The sequence below is a fragment of the Chiroxiphia lanceolata genome, chromosome 2 (genome assembly GCF_009829145.1).
Source record: "Chiroxiphia lanceolata isolate bChiLan1 chromosome 2, bChiLan1.pri, whole genome shotgun sequence".
NCBI lineage: Eukaryota > Metazoa > Chordata > Aves > Passeriformes > Pipridae > Chiroxiphia > Chiroxiphia lanceolata.
The window spans coordinates 98,382,916-98,407,173 of record NC_045638.1 but is presented as its reverse complement, the minus strand read 5'-3'; the positions used below and the strand labels follow the sequence as shown (position 1 = coordinate 98,407,173).

The window sequence follows — 24,258 nt, the reverse complement described above, 5'->3', positions numbered from 1 at the left end:
AAGATTTTTGTGGGATTTCCTATTTACATTTTAAACCCAATAGTTTGCCAAGGTGAGCATGAATTTGCAAAATGTTTTGGGCTACCTGAGACTTCTTTTTTTAATGTCATCAAAATATCAGCCACCAAATATCATCTTCAGTTATATGAGCAGGCTTCTTTACTGGAGTGAAATAATACAATGATGTGGCTTTAAGGAGCTGGTTTGGCTTGTTCAGTGAGCATGGATTTACTCAAAGGGCTCTGGAGGGTCAGAGAACTCAGACTCCATCTTTCCACCTAATTAGCAATGGGCAGTATGATACATACATTCCCCTAGCACATGACATAGTTACAGCTGTGTGGCTATTAACCTCTTATAGTATCTAATTCCCAGAAAATACAAGCAGAGGTGCAGGGTTGAATGGAACCCTTGTTTGTTCAGAGATTTTCCTGCTGCCTAGTTATTAACAGGTTCAAGTAGTTTGAGGTGCAGATGGTGTATTTGCTGTTTCTTGCTGTGTTTGGTGCCATGTTTAGTCACTTGCTGTAGGTTTGTACTGACGCTGATGAATGGGTTTGGGAGTGACCATTGCTCTTGAGAGTGCAACTGGGAGACTGGTTTGGAGTACTGCTTTAGAAATGGACATGGCCTTTTGGGTTGGCTTGGGAGAGACCATGGCCCTGAGAATAAATTTGGGGAAGCATTTGTGGCTGGCCCAGAGGGTGGGCTTGGGTGTTAATGGATCGTTATGAATGCATGTGGAAGATGATGTGTTCTTGGGAGAAGCATCAGGAGCGGGCACGGTCTTTGGAAAAAATACGGTCTTTGGTGCGTTTGTCTTGCCTTTTGCACGTATTAGGACTGGCATATACAGCTCTGCTGGAAGGTCTTTTTTTGACCTTTCATCTGATATTTCCATGCACCTTGCTCCCACTGGAGGTCAGTCCCCATATAGATCTTGTGGTGTGCTGTGGTAAGGAAACCACAGAACAGGAGTGAAGCCAGGCAGCCATTACACTTCTGGTTTCTAACCCAAGATTTGCTGTAAATATTATAATGAGGCCTTTTAAATTAATTTGTCATCACATATTCCATACAAAATCAGACAGCAATATTACTGTTCATACATTGTGCATGGGTGTAATTATATATAGTATGAGTATTTATAATAACACTGATGCACAATATGTGAACAGTTGGTGTTGTTGCATGCAACTGTGAACTACTCTGGTTTGTCTCATATACAGCAAATAGCTGGAGAACAGCTGGAGGAAGAGTTACTAATCTGAAAGATAAAAGTACCTGGCAAAAAGCATCATCTGTGCTTAGAAAAGAGGTATGTTTGTGGAGCAGGACTAAGTACTGCTAGTGGGGACATCTCAATGTGTTCTTCAAGGACAGACCAATGTTTACATAGGATGAAAACTGTGTTCCCTTTTTCTCCAAGCGTATAAACTGCAGTGGTTTCGTTTTGAGTGCCAACTTCCAGGATTGTACAGAACCTATAACTTCTGTATGCACAGCAGTTCAGCTCTAAGAAGGAGGGTTAATTTGTCTTAAGGTAGGCATCCAAAAATAGAAGCCACCCTCTCTTCCCTCTGCTATGCACTTTTGAAAAGAATGAACTGTAACTGTCAGAAGGCCAGCAGCTTGGTCCTGACTGCTGGTGAAGTAATGGTGCTCCCAGTCATCATTCTTCTCTTCCCATACAAGTGTATTCTGCAGAGAGAATGCACTGTGATGGAGATGACATCTTGGCAGCTCTTACCAAGAAGCTAATAGTATCTGTGAGCATGTTCTCAACTCATCCTGCCGAAATCAGCCTTCTAAGAGAAACTGGGAAACTCCATGAGCACCAGGATCCACATTTATAACTTCATTTATCCCCTTTTTTCCTCCTGTAATTCACTTTTCTGATCTTATTTTTGCCTTTTCACCCTATATCTGCCTCCCACATTCCTTTGACACTCACTGTTGTTCTCTCTCAACTTGCCTGTTGTTCTCTCTCCATTTCTTTTTTCATGATAGGACCAATCCATCTCCCCTCTTTTTGCTCCTTGCAATTATTTCCCCTCTTGAAAGGTATTGCTGCCTGCTGTGCCTTTAACACTGGCTCTCTATAAAAAAACAAACTTGCCTCTACCAGCAAATTCCTTGATAAGTATCCTTACAACATAGTCTCCTAACCATACTTTTTGTCTCTTTTTCACTTAGTTTTTGGCAAAATCTCTCTTCTTTAGCATGTTAGTCAACAGAACTATTAGCTACCTTGGTTACTCTTCTTAGCCTTGTCACCTCTGCATAGCCCTTGTACTTAACAACAGAAAATCCCAGGGTATTTTTCTACAGATATTCTTCTGCATGTCTCTCTCCCCACATGGGAATGTATTATAGCAAATTACCCCTCCCAGAAAACAGAAGTATTCGGCTCTGAAAATCTAATAACAATGCTGCAAATGAGGAAGATAAAATGTAGAACTTCTCTTCAGGAAAACATTGTGAATACTGGGCAACAGTGATCTTAAGGTGTTAAATGTACAAAGTCAGGAATAAGACTTCATTATATAAATAACTTGTACCCATTTATCTTAAAAGTTGGTTTTGTTTCCAGTATCCTCACAACTACAAGGTATTTAGCAAGCTAAGAACCCAACAAAAAGATAAGCTACACTGTCAGGGGGCTGACTGATAAATGAGGATACTAGAAGATTAGGTCTATATAGATTAGAAACGGGCAAAGAAGAGGTGAAATACAAGTATACAAAACAAAAAGGGAAAGACTATATCTGCAACTGACTTGGGAATCTTCACAGAACATCATTAACCCATGCAGCTCATTGCCATAAGGTATCAATGATATTAAATACATTATATATATGGCTTCAAGATTTCACAGTTACAGGAAAGCAAATAAGATTTCTAAGGCACAGAAACTCTCCTTACATTAAGTTGGAATGCTAGCATTAGGATGAATCCTTCATTAGGCAAGCTATGCTGTAATTGCCTTCAACAACATTTCTTACTGGTTTGATCAGATGAATCAGCTCTGTTTGAGAATGAATTCTAAACTCATCAGACTGTGAGTGCAATGTGATTGGGAATTCCTGTCTTCCTATTGGCCTGCAAATTTGCACCTCATTTTATGCACAGTGAAGATATGAACCTGACAGATGACCAGAACACCTGTGGCATGAGTTTCATTGCTGGTGGCTTCTGTGCTAAGGCAGAAAAAAAGTGATTTACACGAGCCTCCTTTCATGGAGTTTATGTACTGTTGTTCAGTTGTCAGCAATGGGTACACATGTAGAAAACTTAAATTCTGGTGACAGAGAACTATGTCTTTCTTGTCCATTATCTATTAGTAGCCCCCATGTGAAAGCATTTCCTGTTTAAACCCTGTTGTGGCTGAAGTTCTCTGAAATAAGTTTTATTTTAGCCTGTTCCAGTTTAGCTACTTTTCTGCTGTACTGTGCTGTCTACATTTTGAACATGATATGTAAAAAGAGCCCCACAGAAGCACAGAATGACACTTTCTGACCAACAGACCACTGACAAGGAGATGATGCTTCAAAGGAAAGCCGTATTTTGTTAATGGAAACGGGAATGAGGTGCCCCAATCTCAATGGCTGTGTATGCCAGTGGCTTCTCTCACTGATATCTTTAGGAGCAGCTCTAGCACGTCCCTTCTGTGGGGTGGAGCTTGTCAAAAGCTTAATGCTTCCTCCTGACCTCCAGGGAGCCCTGGGTGATACCACAGAGTCTTGGCCTGGGTGAGAGAAAGCGCAGAAAACACGCCCTCCCCTGCAGAACGTAACCATCACCACAAATCACCTTGTGAATCCTGCTCTTGAGTAGGGGCTCTGTTAGGCAGCCATAGGGAAGTCTGTGGGGCCTCAAAGCAAAACGCATTTTAAGAGTTTGCAAATATGTTCATGTAATTCCAGAATGTCATCTGGAGGCCTGAGATGTCTTAAATGGTTTTTGTAGTAGAAAATCCCACCCAGCTATAGTTCTGCTAAAATCTTTAGCTGTAACCACAAAGCTTCTCTCCATATTTTCTCTGAGTGATAACTGTTTCTTATGTCTCCAGTTTAAAAGACTGCATTTAGACATTTGTGTAACTTTCACTCACTACAAGTAGTCATGATAGGGAGGAATCAACCAATTTGAGTTTAAAGAGTGAAGTTAACTCCAACTATTTTAAACGTTGAATCTGAGCCCATAAAACATATACCTTAGAGTAAGTTTTTTACAATCATGTAACTGATTGTGTCCAGTAAGTAATGATCACTTTATTTTTTTCTAGCATAATAAAAATATAGAAATGGATATCTGCAATATTGTTCCAATTTAACTGCTTAACACGTTTGATATCATTACAACAGGTTCTCCTGAGCAGCCAAGGTCTCCTCCATGAGAGATACTAATGCTAGAAGGCCTTAATAAAGCAAACGTGAGCTGGACAGCACCTCATGAAAAGTAGCTCAAGGACAGTACCAGGTGATTTGGCAACTCTTAGCATGGCAATTCCTGTTCAGGGTTTGTTTGTGAGCAGGTATGTTGACCCTGGAGGTAGATTGGAGCCCTAACAGTCATTTTCTTCTCACAGTGCACAGAGAGGCACTAGGCAATTATCACTTGGGAGTTTTTGTGAGTCAGTGTTGTCCCACTGGGGAATACCAGGGTAACTTGCTAATGCTTTCAGAGCAGTTGGGCGTGTTAGAGCTGGCAACATGGTGGACTTTAGACCGCAGATAGTAGGAAAGAAGCAGGTATTTTCCCCACTGAAAAGCCTGTAAAACCCTTATCTTGCACATGTGTGTATTCATGTTTTTGTGCACCCTTACAGTCACTTTCTTTGACACCAATCTTTCAGAGAGACTTCAAGTCCTAGTGCTTAGTCTTAAAACAAATCCTTCTTCACCTAATGGCTGTTGAGGAAACTGTAACCTCAGAGTGGAACTAAAAGGCTCAGAAACCCAGGGGGAACAAAGAAGTTATCAGATTTGTTTCAGGTGTTATGGTTTCTAAATAGCTTTTGAGGTATTTTTTTTCTACACTTTTTAAGGGCTCAATGCAAGAAATATTCCATATAATACATAATAATCTGCCCAAATCAAGTAACAACCACTGCACAAAAATGAACAATGAGTCATTAGTAGAGCAGGACATGAGCTTGTATTTTTGGAGTCCTTTTCTTCTGCCTTGGTGACAGGACTAGCCTCTTTCTTTGCATAACAAACATGTAATAATTTGGTCTAGACTCTTTTATTCTAAGCCACAGACAGACAGGTAGGAAAAAAAATTCCAGGAAAGAGCCTGCTGTGCAACCCCATTTTTCTGTGCTCTCTTTAGAGGAGCAGATTAGGGGCAATAAGCAGGCCTTGAACAAGAACAGGCTCTGGAAATATCTTAAATAAGCCTCACAAAGTTAGAAGGTTCATTTATATTACAACCCCATGCTTGGTTTTGGGATAGTTATTTACTGTTTCATACAACAGTAAATGGGAGAGAAGGTAAGCCACGACATGACAGCAGAATATTTTTTAAATCATCTGGGCAGCACCTGTAGGAGTTTTCTTTGTAATTCTGTTCCTTTCTTCTGAAATCTTCTAACCAAACTACAAGTTGTGGGTGGATAGCATGGGGTGGGTGGTAAATAGCAGACAAAAATAGCTCTCAACATGAGAAAGTGCAGGGCCATTGTGGCCTGCAATATGGGGTGTGAACTGTGATGAACAATTATAAAGTATTAATTGCTATGTGATGGTTAATTAATATATCCTCAGGTTGTGATAGTCTTAATTAAAAAAATAAATTATATTCACTTCAGTAAGATTAATTTCAAGATATGATACTATTGAGTAAGTGCATAGGCATTAGAATTCTGCCTGTGAAAAGCATGTTAGTTAATTCTAGTCCTGGATAAATTTGATCCATGGAAATTGATGATATTCATCTGAGAGAGCTTACCATAAAAATGCTTTTATAGGGGACCTGATTTTGTAGCCTACTAATAATCTGATGAAGCTGAAGGGAACAGAAGTGTTTCTGTTGTCTGTAATATGAGGGTCTGGGGCCTTGAGGTCAGCAATTCAAAATTAATGAACACAGTTTATATATATACATTACCATACTCCAGTAACATCTTACTCTTGATGTTTCTTTCTACCTGTAAAGCTCTCCTTACAAAGTTTGTAGCAACATCTATTTTTTTCCCTAGAGCTGTTTTTACCGAGAACTTCAGTAAGGAAGCATCACTCCATAAAATGGAATCTCAGTAGCCTGCCTTGGCTCTGTTCTGTAGTGTAACACATACAGTCATCCTTCTTTTCCCTGCCTGAGCAATGGCACTACTTAAAATCCTGTCTTGAACAATGGAAACTAAATGCATTTCCCTACACAGGACTGAACTCTGACAAAACGTGAGCCACAGGAGACAGATTCTATCTGTGGACATGACCAAAGCAGGGAAGTGTAAAGACTGCTTTTAGAGTCATCTTATTTCTGTGGCATAGTTTGGAAGTGCTGTAATTCCATGAGTATCACTCAGAGGTTATTTGTGACAAGAAGCCCATGAATTGGCCGCAGTGCAGGCTACATCCATGTGGTAGTATGAGAAGAAGTTTACTGCAGGAGTGCATCTGCCTCTACCTCTCCTGCACCCTTCAAGCTCCTCAAATGCCATTTCTTTTCTCTCACTGCCTAGAGCTCTTCCCTGCCTGCTTGTGATAATGTGGGTATCATCCTAGCATGGTATGAAGTTTGTTTTTTAAGTACCTGAACTTTTGAAGAGGTATTGTCTGAAGTATGGGATTTACAGCTGTAATATGGTGTAGAAAGCTCAGAATCAGATTGCTTTTCAGCAACCTGAGTCATGAGTTGGCAGTAGTGTCAGCTCTAACTAACTTGCCTCTAAGTTCTCAGATTTGTGCTGTCATCTTGGTATCCCTTTCAACAGTATCTGCCTTCATTACATACAAGAGACAAATGTACCACTTGATTCAGGTTCATAGTAGCTTTATTAAAATTCAAACCCTTCTGTTTGCAGCATGTATCAGTTTTAAACATATAAGACATATAACATATGTATTCCTACAAGTTTGTGAAATACAGATTCCAGATATGGTTTGTTCTTACTCAGAGAAAAGCAAAGGGAAAAGCAAACCAGTTGTTTCAGGTTTGTCTAATGTGAGGATGACACTGAAGTAACTTCACAGGTGTCAGTGGGTAGAATAAGTCTTCCCTAGGACAAGACTGAACAGGCTTATATTCCTAGAGTTACACTGAGTTACTCCTCATCATCCCTTGATGAGAGTATCCCTACATCATTGTAAACTGAGCTAATGCTGCAATATTGTGTGTAAAAATAGAAGGCCCAAGAATCTTCTTCTCAATATTGCACTGATCAGGTGATAGCCTGAAGCATTAAATTAGTTTGCTTACAGATTATATAGATATGACTAAACATTAAATTATATAGCACCTTCTTAAAACCAGCACTCAATGAAGAACATTCTGATCTCCAGCAGGATAGAGGTCTACACTCTTCCAGCTCTATGAGAGGTCAACTTCTTCCCTCCAGTATGTCAAATTATTTGTCATTCACCCTTAAATGCCAGGCTGGTTAAGACAACAAGGATGAGAAGGTATCTACATTCAGTTGTAAATAAATATTAGCAAACATTTCAGAAAACAAACAGTGTAACAGAGTTCAGTCATAAAATGAAGAAATCAGCAGACTTTCAACCAGTGATGAACAGATTCTGTGAGTTTGTGTTTGTTCACAGATTTTATTGTCACTTAATAAATAGGAAATAAAAGCAGATACTAAGGTTCTCTTCCCTGTTATCTGCAGCACTGATGATGATTCCGGCTGGTTGGCCTTAGATGCTTATCTAGGACAGGATTATTTGCGTTTGGCAGTAAGTTTTTCTTTTATCTTCTTCATAGCAGTCGGCACCCACTTCTGATCAGCACTTACGCAGATCTTGATACCATTTCTAGTGATAAATCTACAGGAAGAAAGAAAGCAAACCAGGCGGCCATTAAATTCCGGTCTCTAAATCCAGATTTGCTGTTCTTGGTTTTCATGCAGAACATGGGGAAAAATGTGGTTAAACAATTTCAAATGCTGGAGTTTGTAGATGTTAGCTGGAGTAATAGAAGCAAGCAATGTTAGTTCCCTATTCATGGCATGGGTATATGTGGAACATACATGGTCATGTGCATATATACTGATATTAAAAGAAGGAGCATACCTACTGTTCTGAGATTTCAGATGAAATCATGATGAACATTAACGTCCCAGGAGCAGATCCCAGATTTGATAAAAATGCATGCTAGTGAGGTCAAAAGACCAAACACAGCTCCCAGCAGGAGTCAGAGTTACCCCATATTCTTTCACATGATCTTTCCCCGTGGCTCAATTCAGTGCACTGCTCCACCCTTGCTGAGATTTTTCCCCACTTGCTGATCACCAAAGATCTGACTGTTCAATGAGCTTTCTGCCCATATTCATGAACAGCAGACATCTCTCAGCTCTCTGAGGCCCACTCATGTCCCACTCAGGCCCCACTCCCTCAGCTGTCAGGTGAGTCCTTCACGGGAAAACTGGAAAGATGATCTGAACTCCGCAGATTTAGTGAGTTGGGCCATGATACCCCTTCTCTTTTCTTTGGTAACATGTTTGCATAGGCAAGTCTGAAGGTAAACTGTGCACTAGGTACTTACATTACGGCATTTGCTTGAGTGTGCTTTTCGTAGCCTACAAGATTTCGGATGCTCAGTTGCTTTGTAACCAGATTTACACAAGTGGCTTTGAGCATGGACTGACTTCCAGCACTTCCTAGAAGGGAAAAAGTAGATAAATGAAAAGGGGAATAAATAGTATATTTATATTTATATTTATATTTATATTTATATTTAGTTATAATTACTTAATAAATTGTGAATTCGATGTCCAATCGTGGTAAGAATATGAGAGTCTTATGATTTACAGCCACAATACCACTTATACAAGAGAGTGATGCATCCTGCCATCTGTAAAGTGTTATTGTTCTTTCAGTCAAAATACTAATCTTCACCTGTTAACCTGAACAACTGTGTAATAATTCTGCCCCTAGGGAGTGACTGCTTCCATAGCAGAAAAGGTATTTGATATCATTCATATTTGGGTTTGTGTCATCTGCAAATAAGTGTCCATATGGAGTAGTGCTTAGAACTGGCACCTTTACTGGATGGATTTCTATATGGCATCCAAACCAGTAATTCCCCCTACTTTCCAAGTGAAGAAAGGAAAGCAAGGCTAGTTCTCTCACAGTGGATCCAAAAGTAGTGTTAAAAATAATTGTTGAAAGAAAAGGAGGTATATCTGCCAGAAGAACTAAGTACCTACATACCTTGCTATAAGTCTGGTTTCATAGTCAATGGAGTGCTACTTAATCCTTGCTTTCCCCCAAAGTTTCCATACAATTGAGGGAAATGTACTAGTGATTAATAAAGAGGATCATGACATTGGTTTAAAGTTTTCTGGGCAGTTGGTATCTTACATAATGATAACTCAAAATGGGAGCTCATTTAAATGAGATGGAGTATATGGATACATATATCTGTAAGTCTCCGCTTGCTAGTTTTGGGTTTTCTCCCACTCGTGAAAGAGAGGTTTGGGAAGTGTAAGTGTAGAAAACCCTTTCAGAAGAGTTATTACAAGGAGATAAGGGTTTATTTCACTTAAGAAAGCTGTCCTGCCTGAAAAGAGGAGTATCTTCCCAAGAGACAGTTTTAGATATTTTCTCCTCCTGCATTGCAGAGAAGCCCTGCCTGGTATGAGAAAAGGTAAGTTCTTGTGGACACTTTTGAAGGCCCCCACAGTGAAGGGGGGTGGAGGCAGTGACAATAAAAGCCCTGAGAAGAACAGAGGGCGTGGCATGTCTTTTCCTAGGCCAGGTGCAGATTTGTGTTCTCGACACTGGAAATAAATTCTCCTAAATCCATCCACTGCTTGGTATTTTGGTGGTACCTGAGCACATTTGACCTTACAGGAAGACATGAGGCAGGACAAACAGAACACTGCTGCACTCTGAGGTTTCTTTCCAAAGAAACAAAGAATTTAAAGAGAAACTGGCTTGAATAAAGTCCAAGAGCTGTTCAGGTGCACCTTGCATAATCTCGTTATCTTTGTTTGAAATAATTAGAATAGCTGAGAAAAGCACACATCAGCCTTTGGAGAAGCTGTAGCATAACCAGCGCACAGGTACTGGCAGAGTTGCTAATTCTTGAGGGTTTGTTTACCTGAAGGAATATCTCTTCTGATCTTGCTTTAGTCACAAGTAGCACTATGCATTTTTTTTTATGCTTCATTACAAATACCTTACTGTCTCAGACTGGTTTTCAAAATGTGGCATCAAGAGAGCTCAAAGATATTCCAGCCATCCTTACTCATTCTGGAAATATTTTCTCTGCTAGCACGCTGTTTTCAGCGGTATCATTAATGAACATGTGAGAACGTGTATGATCCAGCTGTAGCAGCACTGGGTCCACATCTTCAGCGTGTAGCTTCCTAATGTTGTGAATGCTTAGCAGGTGTCAGTTTGGTTTTAGTTTGGTTTTGTGAAGATACCTTTTCCCTGTGTTTCTCTCTGTGTGTTTGTGGGTTTGCAAATGGTTTGCATATGATTTGCATATGAGTGCTTTCTGTGATTTTGATGTGCTTGTTTGTATGAATCTGATTTTAATTGTGATAAGAATATGTGTGCTCGTGGGTGTATCTCCATGTTTTCCATGGTCTCTTAGCCTAATGCAAAAGTCACCGACCAAAACACCACTGTAGACAGACTGATTTAAAACATGGCTAGTAAACATGGCTCATCTCAGTGCTCCTAATAGGTCTCAAGTAAGATGTTAAATTATATGGTTCCTTGAAGAAAGAGAAGATCTTGTATAAATCCATTACTGCCCTTTTTACTTTTTGTTCATGGTTTGCCTATCAGTACCAAAAGATTTCTCTAGTCCCAAGCAAATAGGCAATATGTGATCCAGAACTGGAAGAACTTTTTAAAATAGGGACATTAGAGGGATTCAGGCTATATAGTTAGAAAAACATAACTAACAAATAATATAATAACATTCATATAAAAGTAGTATATCTGGAAATAGAAAAAATGTACATCTAATTCAAGAAATATTTTTCATAAAATGTTACTAACCTAGAGTACTCATTGCTATATGGCATCAGTGAGATTAAAAGACATTGTGTCTTCAAGATTTCATGATTTTAAGAGAGAGAAACCCTTTAAGTGCTCTAAGGCACTGAGAGTCTCCTTGCCTTAAAAGCAGAAGCCAACCACTAATTGTCAGGACATCAGATGAAATCTCCCATAAAGGTGCCTGTGGGGTTGCAAACTTACCTTTCACTGTGCGCGCAGTGAAGATGCCAAGGCAGAGGATGACGAGGATAGCTGCGGTGTGGAGCTTCATTGCTGGTGCCTTCTGCGTCAAGGCAGAGAAGAAAGTGGCTGTTGTGTGCCCTCTTTCCCAGAGTTTATAGATTGTCATTCAGTGGTCAGTTCTTGGGTTCACTTTTGTGGGTGTCATGGAGGGCCTGAGTGTGAGTGGAAGAACTGAGTGTCAGTACTTTTTCTGGTGACAGAGAACCACCTCCTTTCCCCCACCATCCTTTACTAGCCCCCCTGTGAAGGCTTTTCCTGCTCCAACCCACTGTGGTTGCACTTGCTTCTGTGCTGTGAGTAGGGTTTATTTCAAGCTGCAAAAAGTGAGAGCTCTTGTTGTGTAGCGGAAACCTTTCAGAAAAGTTCCTGTCCTTTCACACCTCCCTTTGGAGACCTTTAGCTAAGCCACACTGCAGAGACACAGAGTAACATTCACTTCTTTGACCAATGGACCACAAGAGGGGCAACTGTGAGCTAGAGGAGGACGGAAAGAGGAACGTCTTGGCTCTTTCCAGAGTGGCTGTGGATAGCCGGTCACGTTAACACGTAGCTTTGGAGGTGTATCACTGCTATTTCCTATGAGTGGTGGAGGTTGTCAGAACGCTTCTGTTTGCTCTGTGGTTTGATATGGCCAAAGCTGATATCAGCATGTGGTAGGAGAAGCAAGAGTGAAGGCACTTTTGCCTACGGATCCAGATCCACTAAGTCTCCTGCCAATCAGGCATTAGTACAGTGGTTTCAAAGAGGAATAAGATTTTTCAAAGGGTCATGTTAGAGTTGGTGGTTGGGGTTTTTTTTTGTTGTTGCTTTTTCTGTTCCATTTTTTGGGGAGGCATAACTGAAATACAGTGGTTTCAAAGAGGAATAAGATTTTATCAAGGGTTGTGTCAGGCTTGGTTTTTTTTGTTTAGTTTGTAGTGTTTTGTTTGGATGTTTTTTTGGTTTTGTTTTTTTTGTTTGTTTGTTTTTGTTTGGTTTGTTTGTTTGTTTGTTTTTTTGGTGATGGGGTCTTTCTAGTATAAAGAATGGATATGGATATTGATCAGTGGTTGGTGAGCAACTGTAGTGTGCATCAACTGTTTATCTTGGGTTTTATTCCTCTCCATCTCTCCCTTTTATCACAATTATTATTGTTATTCTTAGTAGTAGTATTATATTCTATTTTGTTTCAATTATTAAACTGTTCTTATCTGAACACATGAGGTTTACTATTTCCACTTCTCTCCATGGGAGTAGGGCAGGGTCGTGCTGAGTGAGTGGCTGTGTGGTACTGAGTTTGTGGCTGGGGATAAACCACAACAGCAAGTATGATGTTTCCTTGGTCTTACCTCCAGGCCTTGCCTCAGCTGATTACATCCAGTTTTCCAAACTCTTGATAACACCAATGTAAATTTCTTTGGATGGGGAAAGGGCAGTATGTGGAAGTCAATTCCCAAAGATTCCTCAGGCAAATTAGCACTGAGCTAAGAACTGTGCTCAAATACATGACTCCTAGGCTGTAATGGCTGGTCTGCAACCTCAGGCACAGTCTGTAGGTCTTGCAGGTAGAGCACATGTTGTGTGGTTTATTTGTATATACACTCACATCCTTTGTTCCTATTGGTTTCACTCTTTTATCTTACCTATCCTGTGCAAACCAGGGAAACCCAGGGAAAAGGACTAGCAGGTCGAATTGCTTTAATTGAATGCCTGCTGAACCCACTTGCAGCACTAGGGAAGTTGCAATGACATGGAAGCCAAAGCTTCAACCAAAGCCCCCAAAGGAAATGCCTGATGCTACACAGGGAAGTAACCATACTGACCTCAGGAGCACTATTGGGATCTCTGTGTTAAGTTTGTGTCCAAGCAGCCTGGTGTTGTGCTACACACTGACTGAAATCAGTCCTTGGATGAGATATTCTAACTCTTTGGTACTTGTCAGCTATGAAATGCAAGATAGTAACCTTGCCACTGATGGTGAAGAGAAGTTTTCTGCCCATTAAGAGAGAAGATGCTCCCCCACTTCTGGTCATTGATATGGTATGTACATGTATGTATCTGCTGTCTACCAGCTGAATTCAGCATGAGCTAACTCAGAAAAGCTCATCCTTCCCACAGAACCTTCAGCGGGTTGTAGATTCCTCTGAGGTGTTGCTAGAAAGCCTGTTGTTTCTCCAGTTTTCCACCATCCTTCAGGTGAAATGGAAAAAGTGCCCTGTGGCAAGTTTCCCCCCCCCTTTGTACTTTTCATTTGCTGTGGTCTCCTGGGCTGTGGTTCTGTGTAGTTGGCTTATGTTCAGAGAAGTCTGTGTTTCAGAGAAGAGTTTTGTGGGCTGGAGTTCCACAGCCCCATCTTTGGATATTTGTTGATCTCTGCTGTTCTAATGTTATATAAGGCTCATTTTGCACGCACTGTAACACCAGTGGGCTCTTCCAATGTGCCAGGGCAAAAGCTTAGCATAAGATAATCAGATGTATTGTCTTTCTGTTTTTTTGAAGTCATATTAAAAAGACAGCTAATAAGTGCCCAAAGGGCTTTTTCCCATGACTGCTGCTCAGCTCTGGATAAGTTGAAAGCCAATGATCCTTGTCCTCAGCCTCAACTACCTCCTGTATTGCTCACTCATCACAGGCTGCATTCAAAGCAATCTGGAGGGAATCATAAGATTCTGGATCATTTGCAGCCTTTGATACATCCACTGGCAAAGAGGACCGTATGATTATGGAGTTCTCTAGTAGTTTGCAAATTCTGTGCTGTGGATAACGATGACTGACTTTACAGCCTTGGGAGAGGATAGGGAGAGCAAGCTCCTGCTAGGGGTATTCAAGGGCTCTCCTGAGCCCTTCATCCCCTGTTCACACAGAGCAGCCTAACTCCATTTTACCAACACAGCAGCTGGGTCACAGAGAGCTGAAGGGACACATGAGATTGCTCATGCACAGCAGAAGGCAAAGCCATGGCCTGCTCTAGACAGCTCCAACTGCTGGTTGCAGTTGTTTTCTTAATTTTTAACAGTGTCAAGAAATTTTTACTGAAATAATTGTTGCATATACCCTGTTTCATGACAGCAACCCTGCTGAAGGAACAGAAACGTTGAGTGAGCAGGGTGTTGGGCCTAGTATCAAGCATTTACTTATCAGGGTAAAGAGTCTGAAGTACTGGGTTTTCTCATAGTGTAATCAGCTTTTAAAAAAGAGAGGTCAAGAGCTTCACAGATAAGTAAAATCTTACATACTCCTAGAAATGAGTGTCTTTAGTGAGTGTTCAGCAGCTCCTTGAAGATGTGCCATCAGGTCACTTAATAATTTTTGAAGACTAAATCAGGACATTCAGAGACTTTAAGAGGGGACTTAACCTCAGCTTACACACATCTGTATCACAGATAACTGTTTTAGGGTGGAAGTTGTCTCCCCCAGAAGATAAATATCTGTCTCTATTATTTATAGGAGCAATCTGTGCATGTATATTATGCTGGACATTAAGTAAGTGAACTTAGGTGGGATATATTGTTGAGGAATACATCTGGTGCAGGTAGCTCGGTTTGTGAACTGTAATAATTAGAGATGGAAATTGAGCTCTGGGTGGGAGCCCGGAGAGACAAGAGGCTGTGAACTGCCGACTTTCCATAACAACGGGCATGAAGACCGGTGGTGCCAGCGAGGTAGATGAACTTTGGGAGACAGCCGGAGCCGAAGACTCAGGAGGAAGAGAGAGCCTTGCGCGCAGGTACAGACTGTAAGGGTGTAAAAGCCCAGAGGGTCCTTTGTTGGGGGGTTCCTCCTCGGAGGCGGCAGCTCGGGCTTGCTCTGTGTTACTGTGCCGTGAATAAATTGCTTTATGGAATGAGACCTTGATGGGAAATCCGGGGTAGAGGCGTTAAGGAAATGTGGTCTGACTGCCTGTGAGTGGGGTGTGCAGGGAGTCAAACAGGGACCCGTCGGATCACTGGAGCTGCCTGCTCCAGGGAAGGGGCTTCGGTCCCAACAGTGAAAGTCTCTGGCGTTGAGGGGTGTGACCCTGGCGTTGAGAGTGTGACTGCCAGAGATTTTTGTGAATGGTCGGACTGGGAAGTTTCCTCAACGTTTCAGTGACCCAGTTGGGACCCAAGGCCACTACCTTCAGAGTCTCTCTTCTCCAGACATCCTATGGACGGCACCGGGTGAGTTTGCTTGGGACCTCTGGAGCAGGGAGAAGCCAAAAGATGAATGTTAAAATTCCCTGAGCATATTCTGTATAAATTGTAAGGGTGGATGTGAGTCTCTCCATTGGTGTGGCATTTTGTGAAGATTTGGTGAAATTATTGGTCAAGAACAGGTGCGCAGCCTGGTCAGTGGAAGGCACACGTAGAGGAGATGTGGAGCCCCCGTGAGGTGGGGGGGGCTCCTGTCTTTCCTATAACACAGATGGGTTTGGGAGACCCATGCCAGGAGAGGCTTGTGTCCCTCGTACTGTGCAGGGAGTGGTAGAGTCCCTTGGTGCACACAGAGGGGAGATTGAAGACCATTTTTCTTTTTTTTTTTTTTTTTTTAATCAGTTAAAAAGGGTTTTCAAGTCCCTCTTAGTGTTTGAAACAAAGGGAAATAAGCCCAGCATAGAGAAGGGGATGCCCTTGGCTGAGGTTGTGCAAAATTGGGATAAATTGTTTAGTACAGTAGGATTTTGCAAAGTGCGTGAAGTGATGTTGTGCTAGCAGGATTGGCCAGCTATACCTTGGTCTGCTAGCTCAGCAGGACAGTGACTGTCACAAATCTTCAGTGGCACACTTGCAGTGTCTTTGTAGACCAGGCAGCCCCCGAAATCAAGAGATATTTTAAGCAGCACATGCCAGTGTGGCAGGGACCAAGACAGACGTGGGACTGTCGGTCCCCAAAGGGAGGAGTGCCGCCCACCAGGAGAGAGGATTCTATTCCCCAGGAAGGCAAGAAGAGTATTAGAAGCAGATAAAGTGCTACCCATTGTGAGACAGGACCCTATTCCCCTGGAAGCCAAGAAGAGTATCCAGAAGCAGACAGACCAATACTTAGCCCAAGGGATTTTGAAGCATTCCATTAGATGAAGAAAGTCAGCCTTTGTTTACCTTAACCTGAAAAAGATAGCAGCTGACTGGTACACATCTTCCCCAAGGTTTTGCCAGATTCCCTACAGTTTTTTCAAGAATATTGGGGTTGATTTAAAGGGTATGAAATTACTGTGAGGATTGCTTCTTGTACAGTATGTGGACGATTTGTTATTGGCAAGTAGTGATGAGAATGCTTGCATATTAGACACTACACATTTATATATTGCCCCAGTGAAAAGGGGACACTGTGCATCTCCATCCAAACTTCAGCTGGGTCAAAAGAAAGTTAAGTATTTAGGCTTTATTTTAGAAAAATGGCAACAGATCTGGAGAGAATAGAGGCCATAATTAAGTTCCCACATCCAGTAATCAAAAAAACAAATGAAAAAAACCCCACAAAATCAAAAAAACCCAACCAAACAAAAAACCCTAAACCGACTAGATATGGGAGAACAAGCTTTAAAGGTATAAAAGGAGCTTTAGTGCCTGCTGCTCCTGCTCTTGGGCTCCCAGATCCTTTAATCTGTATGTACATAAATGTAAAGGAATAGCTAGTGGAGCAGTAATGCAGAATTTAGGACCCCATCAGAAGCCAATTGCATATTATTCAGTTGAGCTAGATCCAGTTGCAGCAGGAGCACCAGCCTGTAATAATTCAGTGGAAACAGCAGCAAAACAATATTAGAAAAGAGCTGCCCCCTTATTCTGGGACATTATGAAACATTCCATATTCCATTGTGGTGTCAAATCTTGGATTGCATAATGTCTCATCAGTATTTCCACCTCATAGAATCATAGAATCATACAATCATACAATCAGCTGGGTTGGAAGGGACCTCTGAGATTATCAAGTCCAACTCTTGATCCACTACCACCACGGTATAGACTGCAAGGGTGTAAAAGCCCAGAGGGTCCTTTGTTGGGGGGTTCCTCCTTGGAGGCGGCAGCTGGGGCTGTTGCCGTGTTGCTGCGCTGTGAATAAATTGCTTTATGGAGCAAGACATCTGACACTGCTGTGGGAAACCTGGGATTGAACCGTTAAGGAAAAACCTGGTCTGAGTGAGTGTGGGTGGGGTGTGCAGAGGGTCAAGAGGGGCACCCGTGTGCTCACTGGAGCTGCCGTGAAGGGGCTTTGGTCCCATTAGTTGATGTCTTCAGTGCTGGGAGTGCAACTGTCTGGGAGTCTTGTGGATGGTCAGACTGGGAAGTTTCATTAACACTGGAAGCTTCTTTTAAGTCATGGATTTCCTTTTGGCTTGCCACCTGAGAATCAAAAATGAAAGAAATGAACCAAAGCACGGAACAATATCAACTCCATTTTTGGTCTCATGCAGTCAAACTAACTTTTAGCTTTCTTCCTATTGTTACACATGTGTTTGTTCATCATATTTTTTTCAATTTAGGAAATAATTTTGTTCTTTGATATGGATGTAGATACAAAATTATATGAAAAAGTACCTAAATCTAGTATATGGATAGACTGCAGTAGGTTCTTGTATTATGGACTGGAGGTCTGTCAGCAGCTCTTTTCTGGAGATGACTGAGACTTGATGTGTGTTTAAAGAATACACTAAACAGTAGGGAATCAAGTGTTGCTTTACACTGTTCGACCTACTTGGGTAGTACTTAGGATATTTTTAATTAGATGTATTGTTCTATAAAGCAATAACAAAGACCAGAGCATGGCAGATTGGAGCATTTCCAAGACTGGTTTGGCTGGTGCACAGGTTCTGTGGGTGTGTGGTGCCAGGTTCTGTGTGGTGAGCAATTTTACTTGAAGTGTTCACCTGTCTCGTGCACTCTTTTATTAACATAATTGTTGTAACTGGTTGTTTTCTTATTTCATTGCTGTTTCTAGTAAACTGTTCTTGTTTCAACCCGTGATCTTTACCTTTTGTGTCTCCAATTCTCTTCTCCATCGCGCCGAAGGAGTAGGGGGAAAGGGAGTTGGTGAATGACGCCTGGTCTGGGGTGTTTCACTGGTAACACTAAATTGGGAAATACCATTCCTAGATGATGCCGACCTTTGGTCTATTTTCTTCATAGCAGTCTGCACCCATTTCTGATCAGCACTTACGCAGATTCTGACACCGTTTCTATTGATAAACCTATAGGAAGAAAGAAAGCAAACCAGGCGGCCATTAAATTCCGGTCTCTAAATCCAGATTTGCTGTTCTTGGTTTTCATGCAGAACATGGGGAAAAATGTGGTTAAACAATTTCAAATGCTGGAGTTTGTAGATGTTAGCTGGAGTAATAGAAGCAAGCAATGTTAGTTCCCTATTCATGGCATGGGTATATGTGGAACATACATGGTCATGTGCATATATACTGATATTAAAAGAAGGAGCATACCTACTGTTCTGAGATTTCAGATGAAATCATGATGAACATTAATGTCCCAGGAGCAGATCCCAGATTTGATAAAAATGCATGCTAGTGAGCTCAAAAGACCAAACACAGCTCCCAGCAGGAGTCAGAGTTGCCCCATATTCTTTCACACGATCTTTTCCCCGTGGCTCAATTCAGTGCACTGGATTTCTGACTGCTCCACCCTTGCTGAGACTTGCTGATCACCAAAGATCTGACTGTTCAGTGAGCTTTCTGCCCATATTCATGAACAGCAGACATCTCCCAGCTCTCTGAGGCCACTAGTCTCCTCTCACTCCCTCAGCTGTCACGCGACTCCTTCATGGGAGAACTGGAAGGATGACCTGAACTTGGCAGATTTGGTGAGTTGGGCCACGAAGTGTCTTGTGATTCCCCTTCCCTTTTCGTTGGTAACGTATTTGCATAGGCAAGTCTGAAGGTGAACAGTGCATTAGGTACTTACACGATGGCACTTATTGGCATATGGTGCTTTTCATACTTTGCAAAATTTTGGATGTTCAGTTGTTTTGTACGCAGCTTTACACAATTGAATTTGCGCATGGACTGACTTCCAGCACTTCCTAGAAGGGAAAAAGTAGATAAATGAAAAGGCAATAAATACTATATTTATATTTAGCCATAATTACTTAATGAGTTGTGAAATCAAGAAGGTGTCCAGTTGTAGTTAGAACATGAGAGTGTCATGATTTACAGCCACAATACCACTTATACAAGAGAGCTTAAGCTATTTTTTGTGATGCATCCTGCCATCTGTAAAGTGTTATTGTTCTTTCAGTCAAAATACTAATCTTCACTTGTTAACCTGAACAATTGCGTAATAATTCTGCCCCTAGGGAGTGACTGCTTCCATAGCAGAAAAGGTATTTGGTATCATTCATATTTGGGTTTGTGTCATCTGCAAATAAGTGTCCATATTGAGTAGTGCTTAGAACCAGCACATTTACTGTGTGGATTTCTATATGGCATCTGAATGTGGATCAGTAACTCCCCCTACTTGCCAAGTGAAAAAAAAAGAGGAAAGCAAGGCTACTTGTCTCACAGTTGACATGTGAAAGCAGAATTGAAAAAAACTGTTTAAAGAAAGGGAGGTATATCTGCCAGAAGACCAAGTACCTACATACCTTGCTATAAGTCTGGTTTCATAGTCAATGGAGTGCTACTTAATCCTTGCTTTCCTCCAAGATTTTCATACAATTGAGGGAAATGGACTGATGATTAATAAAGAGAATCATGATATCAGTGTAAAATTTTCTGAGTAGGTCTGATCTTAAAGGATGGTAACTCAAAATGGAAGTTCATTTAAATGAGATGGAGTATATGGACACGTGTGTAAGTCTCCACTTACTAGTTTCTGGTTTTCTCCTACTCAGGAAAGACAGTTTGGGAAGGCATGAGGGGTATAAGCAGAACACTGCAGCACTCTGAGGTTTCTTGCTAAAGAATATATTGAGACCCTGGCTTGAATAAAGTCCAAGAGCTGTTCAGGTGCACCTTGCTAAATATAAAACCTACTTCACATAATCTCATTATCTGTGATTAGAATAGCTGAGGTAAACACACATCAGCCTTTGGAGAAGCTGTAGCATAGCCAGTGCACAGGTACTGGCAGAGTTGCTAATTCTTGAGGGTTTGTTTACCTGATCTTGCTTTAGTCACAAGTAGCACTATGCATTTTTTTTTATGCTTCATTACAAATACCTTACTGTCTCAGACTGGTTTTCAAAATGTGGCATCAAGAAAGCTTAAAGATATTCCAGCCATCCTTACTCGTCCTAGAAATATCTTCTCTGCTAGCACGCTGTTTTCAGGGAATGGCTGCAGGGAATACCAGCAGAGCTTCTCTAAGCCTGGAAACAAACCCCAACTGCTCTGCACCTGAAAAGCTATGCTTTTTCAAGTGTCTTTGTTTTCTTTATCATTCTTTCTAGTTCTTTTTCTATTGCTTGTAGACCAGCTCAGTGTGCTCTTTCAGCCTTGGTGATGTTTATGGCAAATTCTACAGCCTGGAGAATGACATTGGGAACCATCAGCCTGTGATGCAAACGCACGTGTTGCCAAGATGAAGAGCGGTATCATTAATCAACATATGAGAACGTGTATGATCCAGCTGTAGCAGCACTGGGTCCACATCTTCAGCATGTAGCTTCCTAATGTTGTGAATGCTTAGCAGGTGTCAGTTTGGTTTTAGTGTGGTTTTGTGAAGATACCTTTTCCCTGTGTTTCTCTCTGCATGTTTATGGGTTTGCATACAGCTTGCATGAGTGTTTGGGTTTTTTTAATATGCTTGTTTGTGTGAATCTGATTATGATATGATGTATTATCTAAAGGATGTATCTCCATGTTTTCCATGATCTCGCATGGACGATCCATGATCTCTCCATGATCTGACCTAAACACCACTGTAGACAGACTGATTTAAATCATGGCTAATAAACATGGCTCATTTTAGTGCTCATAAATGGTCTCACATAAGATGTTAAGTTGTATGATTCTATGAAGAGAGAGAAGATATTCTATAAATCCATTACTGCCCTTTTCAGTTTTTGTTCATGGTTTGCCTGTCTGTACCAAAAGATTTGTCTAGACAAATAGGCAAATAGACAGAAGCAAATAGGCAATGGGTGACCCAGAACTGGGAGAACTTTTTAAAATAGGGAATTATAATTAGAGGAATTCAGGCTATATAGTTAGAGAAACATAACTAACAAATAATACAATAACATTCATATAAAAGTAGTATATCTGAAAAAAAGAAAAAATGTGCATCTAATTCAAGAAATAATTTTCATAAAATATTATTAACCTATAGTATTAACCTATTCATGATGCTAAATGGCATCAGTGAGATTAAAAGACATCATGTCTTCAAGATTTCATGATTTTAAGAGAGAGAATCATGCACAGAAACCCTTTCAGTGCTCTAAGGCACTGAAAGTCTCCTTGCCTTAAAAGCAGAAGCCAACCACTAATTGTCAGGACATCAGATGAAATCTCCCATAAAGCTGCCTTTCTTGTGGTTCTGATCTGGATTTCCTACACATTGTGTTTTATAAATCAGCTGTGTCTGAGAATGAATCCTGCTCATCAGACCACTGGTGGAACGTGGTGCAATTCCTGTCTCCCTGTGGGGTTGCAAACTTACCTTTCACTGTGTGCGCAGTGAAGATGCCAAGGCAGAGGATGACGAGGATAGCTGCGGTGTGGAGCTTCATTGCTGGTGCCTTCTTTGTCAAGGCAGAGAAGAAAGTGGCTGTTGTGTGCCCTCTTTCCCAGAGTTTATAGATTGTCATTCAGTGGTCAGTTCTTGGGTTCACTTTTGTGGGTGTCATGGAGGGCCTGAGTGTGAGTGGAAGAACTGAGTGTCAGTACTTTTTCTGGTGACAGAGAACCACCTCCTTTCCCCCACCATCCTTTACTAGCCCCCCTGTGAAGGCTTTTCCTGCTCCAACCCACTGTGGTTGCACTTACTTCTGTGCTGTGAGTAGGGTTTATTTCAAGCTGCAAAAAGTGAGAGCTCTTGTTGTGTAGCGGAAACCTTTCAGAAAAGTTCCTGTCCTTTCACACCTCCATTTGGAGACCTTTAGCTAAGCCACACTGCAGAGACACAGAGTAACATTCACTTCTTTGACCAATGGACCACAAGAGGGGCAACTGTGAGCTAGAGGAGGACGGAAAGAGGAACGTCTTGGCTCTTTCCAGAGTGGCTGTGGATAGCTGGTCACGTTAACACGTAGCTTTGGAGGTGTATCACTGCTATTTCCTATGAGTGGTGGAGGTTGTCAGAACGCTTCTGTTTGCTCTGTGGTTTGATATGGCCAAAGCTGATATCAGCATGTGGTAGGAGAAGCAAGAGTGAAGGCACTTTTGCCTACGGATCCAGATCCACTAAGTCTCCTGCCAATCAGGCATTAGTACAGTGGTTTCAAAGAGGAATAAGATTTTATAAAGGGTCATGTTAGAATTGGTGGTTGGGGTTTTTTTGCTGTTGTTTTTTCTGTTTCATTTTTGGGGGGGGTTGTTTGGTTTGGGGTGGTGTTTTTGTTTGTTTGGTTTGGTTTTGTGATGTGGACTTTATAGTATAAAGAATGGATTCTGAGAAAGTATCAAGGCAATCAGAGAGGCAGAATTTATAGATAAGAAGAAAAATTTTAATTTTGTTTTCTTGTAAACATGGTGTTGATAGCAGGTCTGTTAGCTTGTTAGAATTGTACCTCTATCAAAAGCCCAATTTTTGCAGTCTGTGCCAGCCCTATCACTCAAGTTTAGGTGTCCTGTCCATGTTGTGGTAAGGTGGTTTGAATGGGCAACATTCCTACATACCAACGGTTTTGCACCTGCAAATATTCTTCAGGCCAGCTGTGGATATCCAGGCCAAACACACAGCAGCAGCTGAACTAGCATCATCATCTAGAGCCTCTGAGCAGAAATCCCCCCTCATGCTCTACACTCTGCAGCCTGGAACAAAAAGCCAGGCTTTGCTAGGCCCACAGAGATGCAGCTGGTGTTGGTATGAATAGCTGAGCACCAGGCTGCATGATGTCTGAGGCTGTGACAGTGGTGTAGAAGAGCTGTCAGAGCAAACCTTGGAGATGTCATACGAGTGTTCTGATTTCAGCTGGGATAGAGGTAATTTTCTTCTTAGTAGGTGGCATAGTGATAGTTTTTTGTATTCAGCAGGAGAATAATGTTGATAACACATGGATGTTTCAGTTGTTGCTAAGTAGTGCTTGCCCTAAATCAGGGACTTCTCAGTTTCTCATGCTCTGCTAGCAAGCAATTGCACAGGAAACTGGGGGTAGCATGACCAGGACAGCTGACTCCAACGGATCAAAGGGATATTTCATATCATCAATTGTCATGCTTAGTTCATAAACTGTCCAAGAGCTCAGATGGCTGGTCAGGGATGAGCTGGGCATCAATCAGTGGTTAGTGAGCAACTGTAGTGTGCACCAGCTGTTTATCTTGGGTTTTATTGCTCTCCATCTCTCCCTTTCATCACAATTATTATTGTTATTCTTAGTAGTAGTATTATATTCTATTTTGTTTCAATTATTAAACTGTTCTTATCTGAACACATGAGGTTTACTATTTCCACTTCTCTCCATGGGAGTAGGGCAGGGTCGTGCTGAGTGAGTGGCTGTGTGGTACTGAGTTTGTGGCTGGGGATAAACCACAACAACAAGTATGATGTTTCCCCTGTTCTCACCTCCAGGCCTTGCCTCAGCTGATTACATCCAGTTTTCCAAACTCTTGATAACACCAGTGTAAATTCCTTTGTATGGGGAAAGGGCAGCATGTGGAAGTCAATTCCCAAAGATTCCTCAGGCAAATTAGCACTGAGCTGAGAACTGTGCTCAAATACATGACTCCTAGGCTGTAATGGCTGGTCTGCAACCT

General features: G+C 41.5%; 2 protein-coding genes across 2 annotated transcripts; both read right to left on the bottom strand.

Moving 5' to 3' along the window:
- Positions 1 to 6,981: 6,981 nt before the first annotated feature.
- Positions 6,982 to 11,596, bottom strand: LOC116783029 (lymphotactin-like). The gene is made up of 3 exons (XM_032680234.1): positions 11,391 to 11,596; positions 8,716 to 8,830; positions 6,982 to 7,997 (listed from the first exon to the last, which is right to left on the bottom strand). Exons 1-3 carry the CDS (start codon positions 11,536 to 11,538, stop codon positions 7,892 to 7,894), a joined length of 369 nt encoding a protein of 122 aa, XP_032536125.1. The 5' UTR covers positions 11,539 to 11,596; the 3' UTR covers positions 6,982 to 7,891.
- Positions 11,597 to 16,906: 5,310 nt separating this feature from the next.
- Positions 16,907 to 22,209, bottom strand: LOC116783027. Its single transcript, XM_032680231.1, has 4 exons — positions 22,004 to 22,209; positions 19,304 to 19,421; positions 18,363 to 18,579; positions 16,907 to 17,734 (listed from the first exon to the last, which is right to left on the bottom strand). The coding sequence occupies exons 1-4, from the start codon at positions 22,149 to 22,151 to the stop codon at positions 17,579 to 17,581; spliced, it is 639 nt and encodes a 212-aa protein (XP_032536122.1). The 5' UTR covers positions 22,152 to 22,209; the 3' UTR covers positions 16,907 to 17,578.
- Positions 22,210 to 24,258: the final 2,049 nt, after the last annotated feature.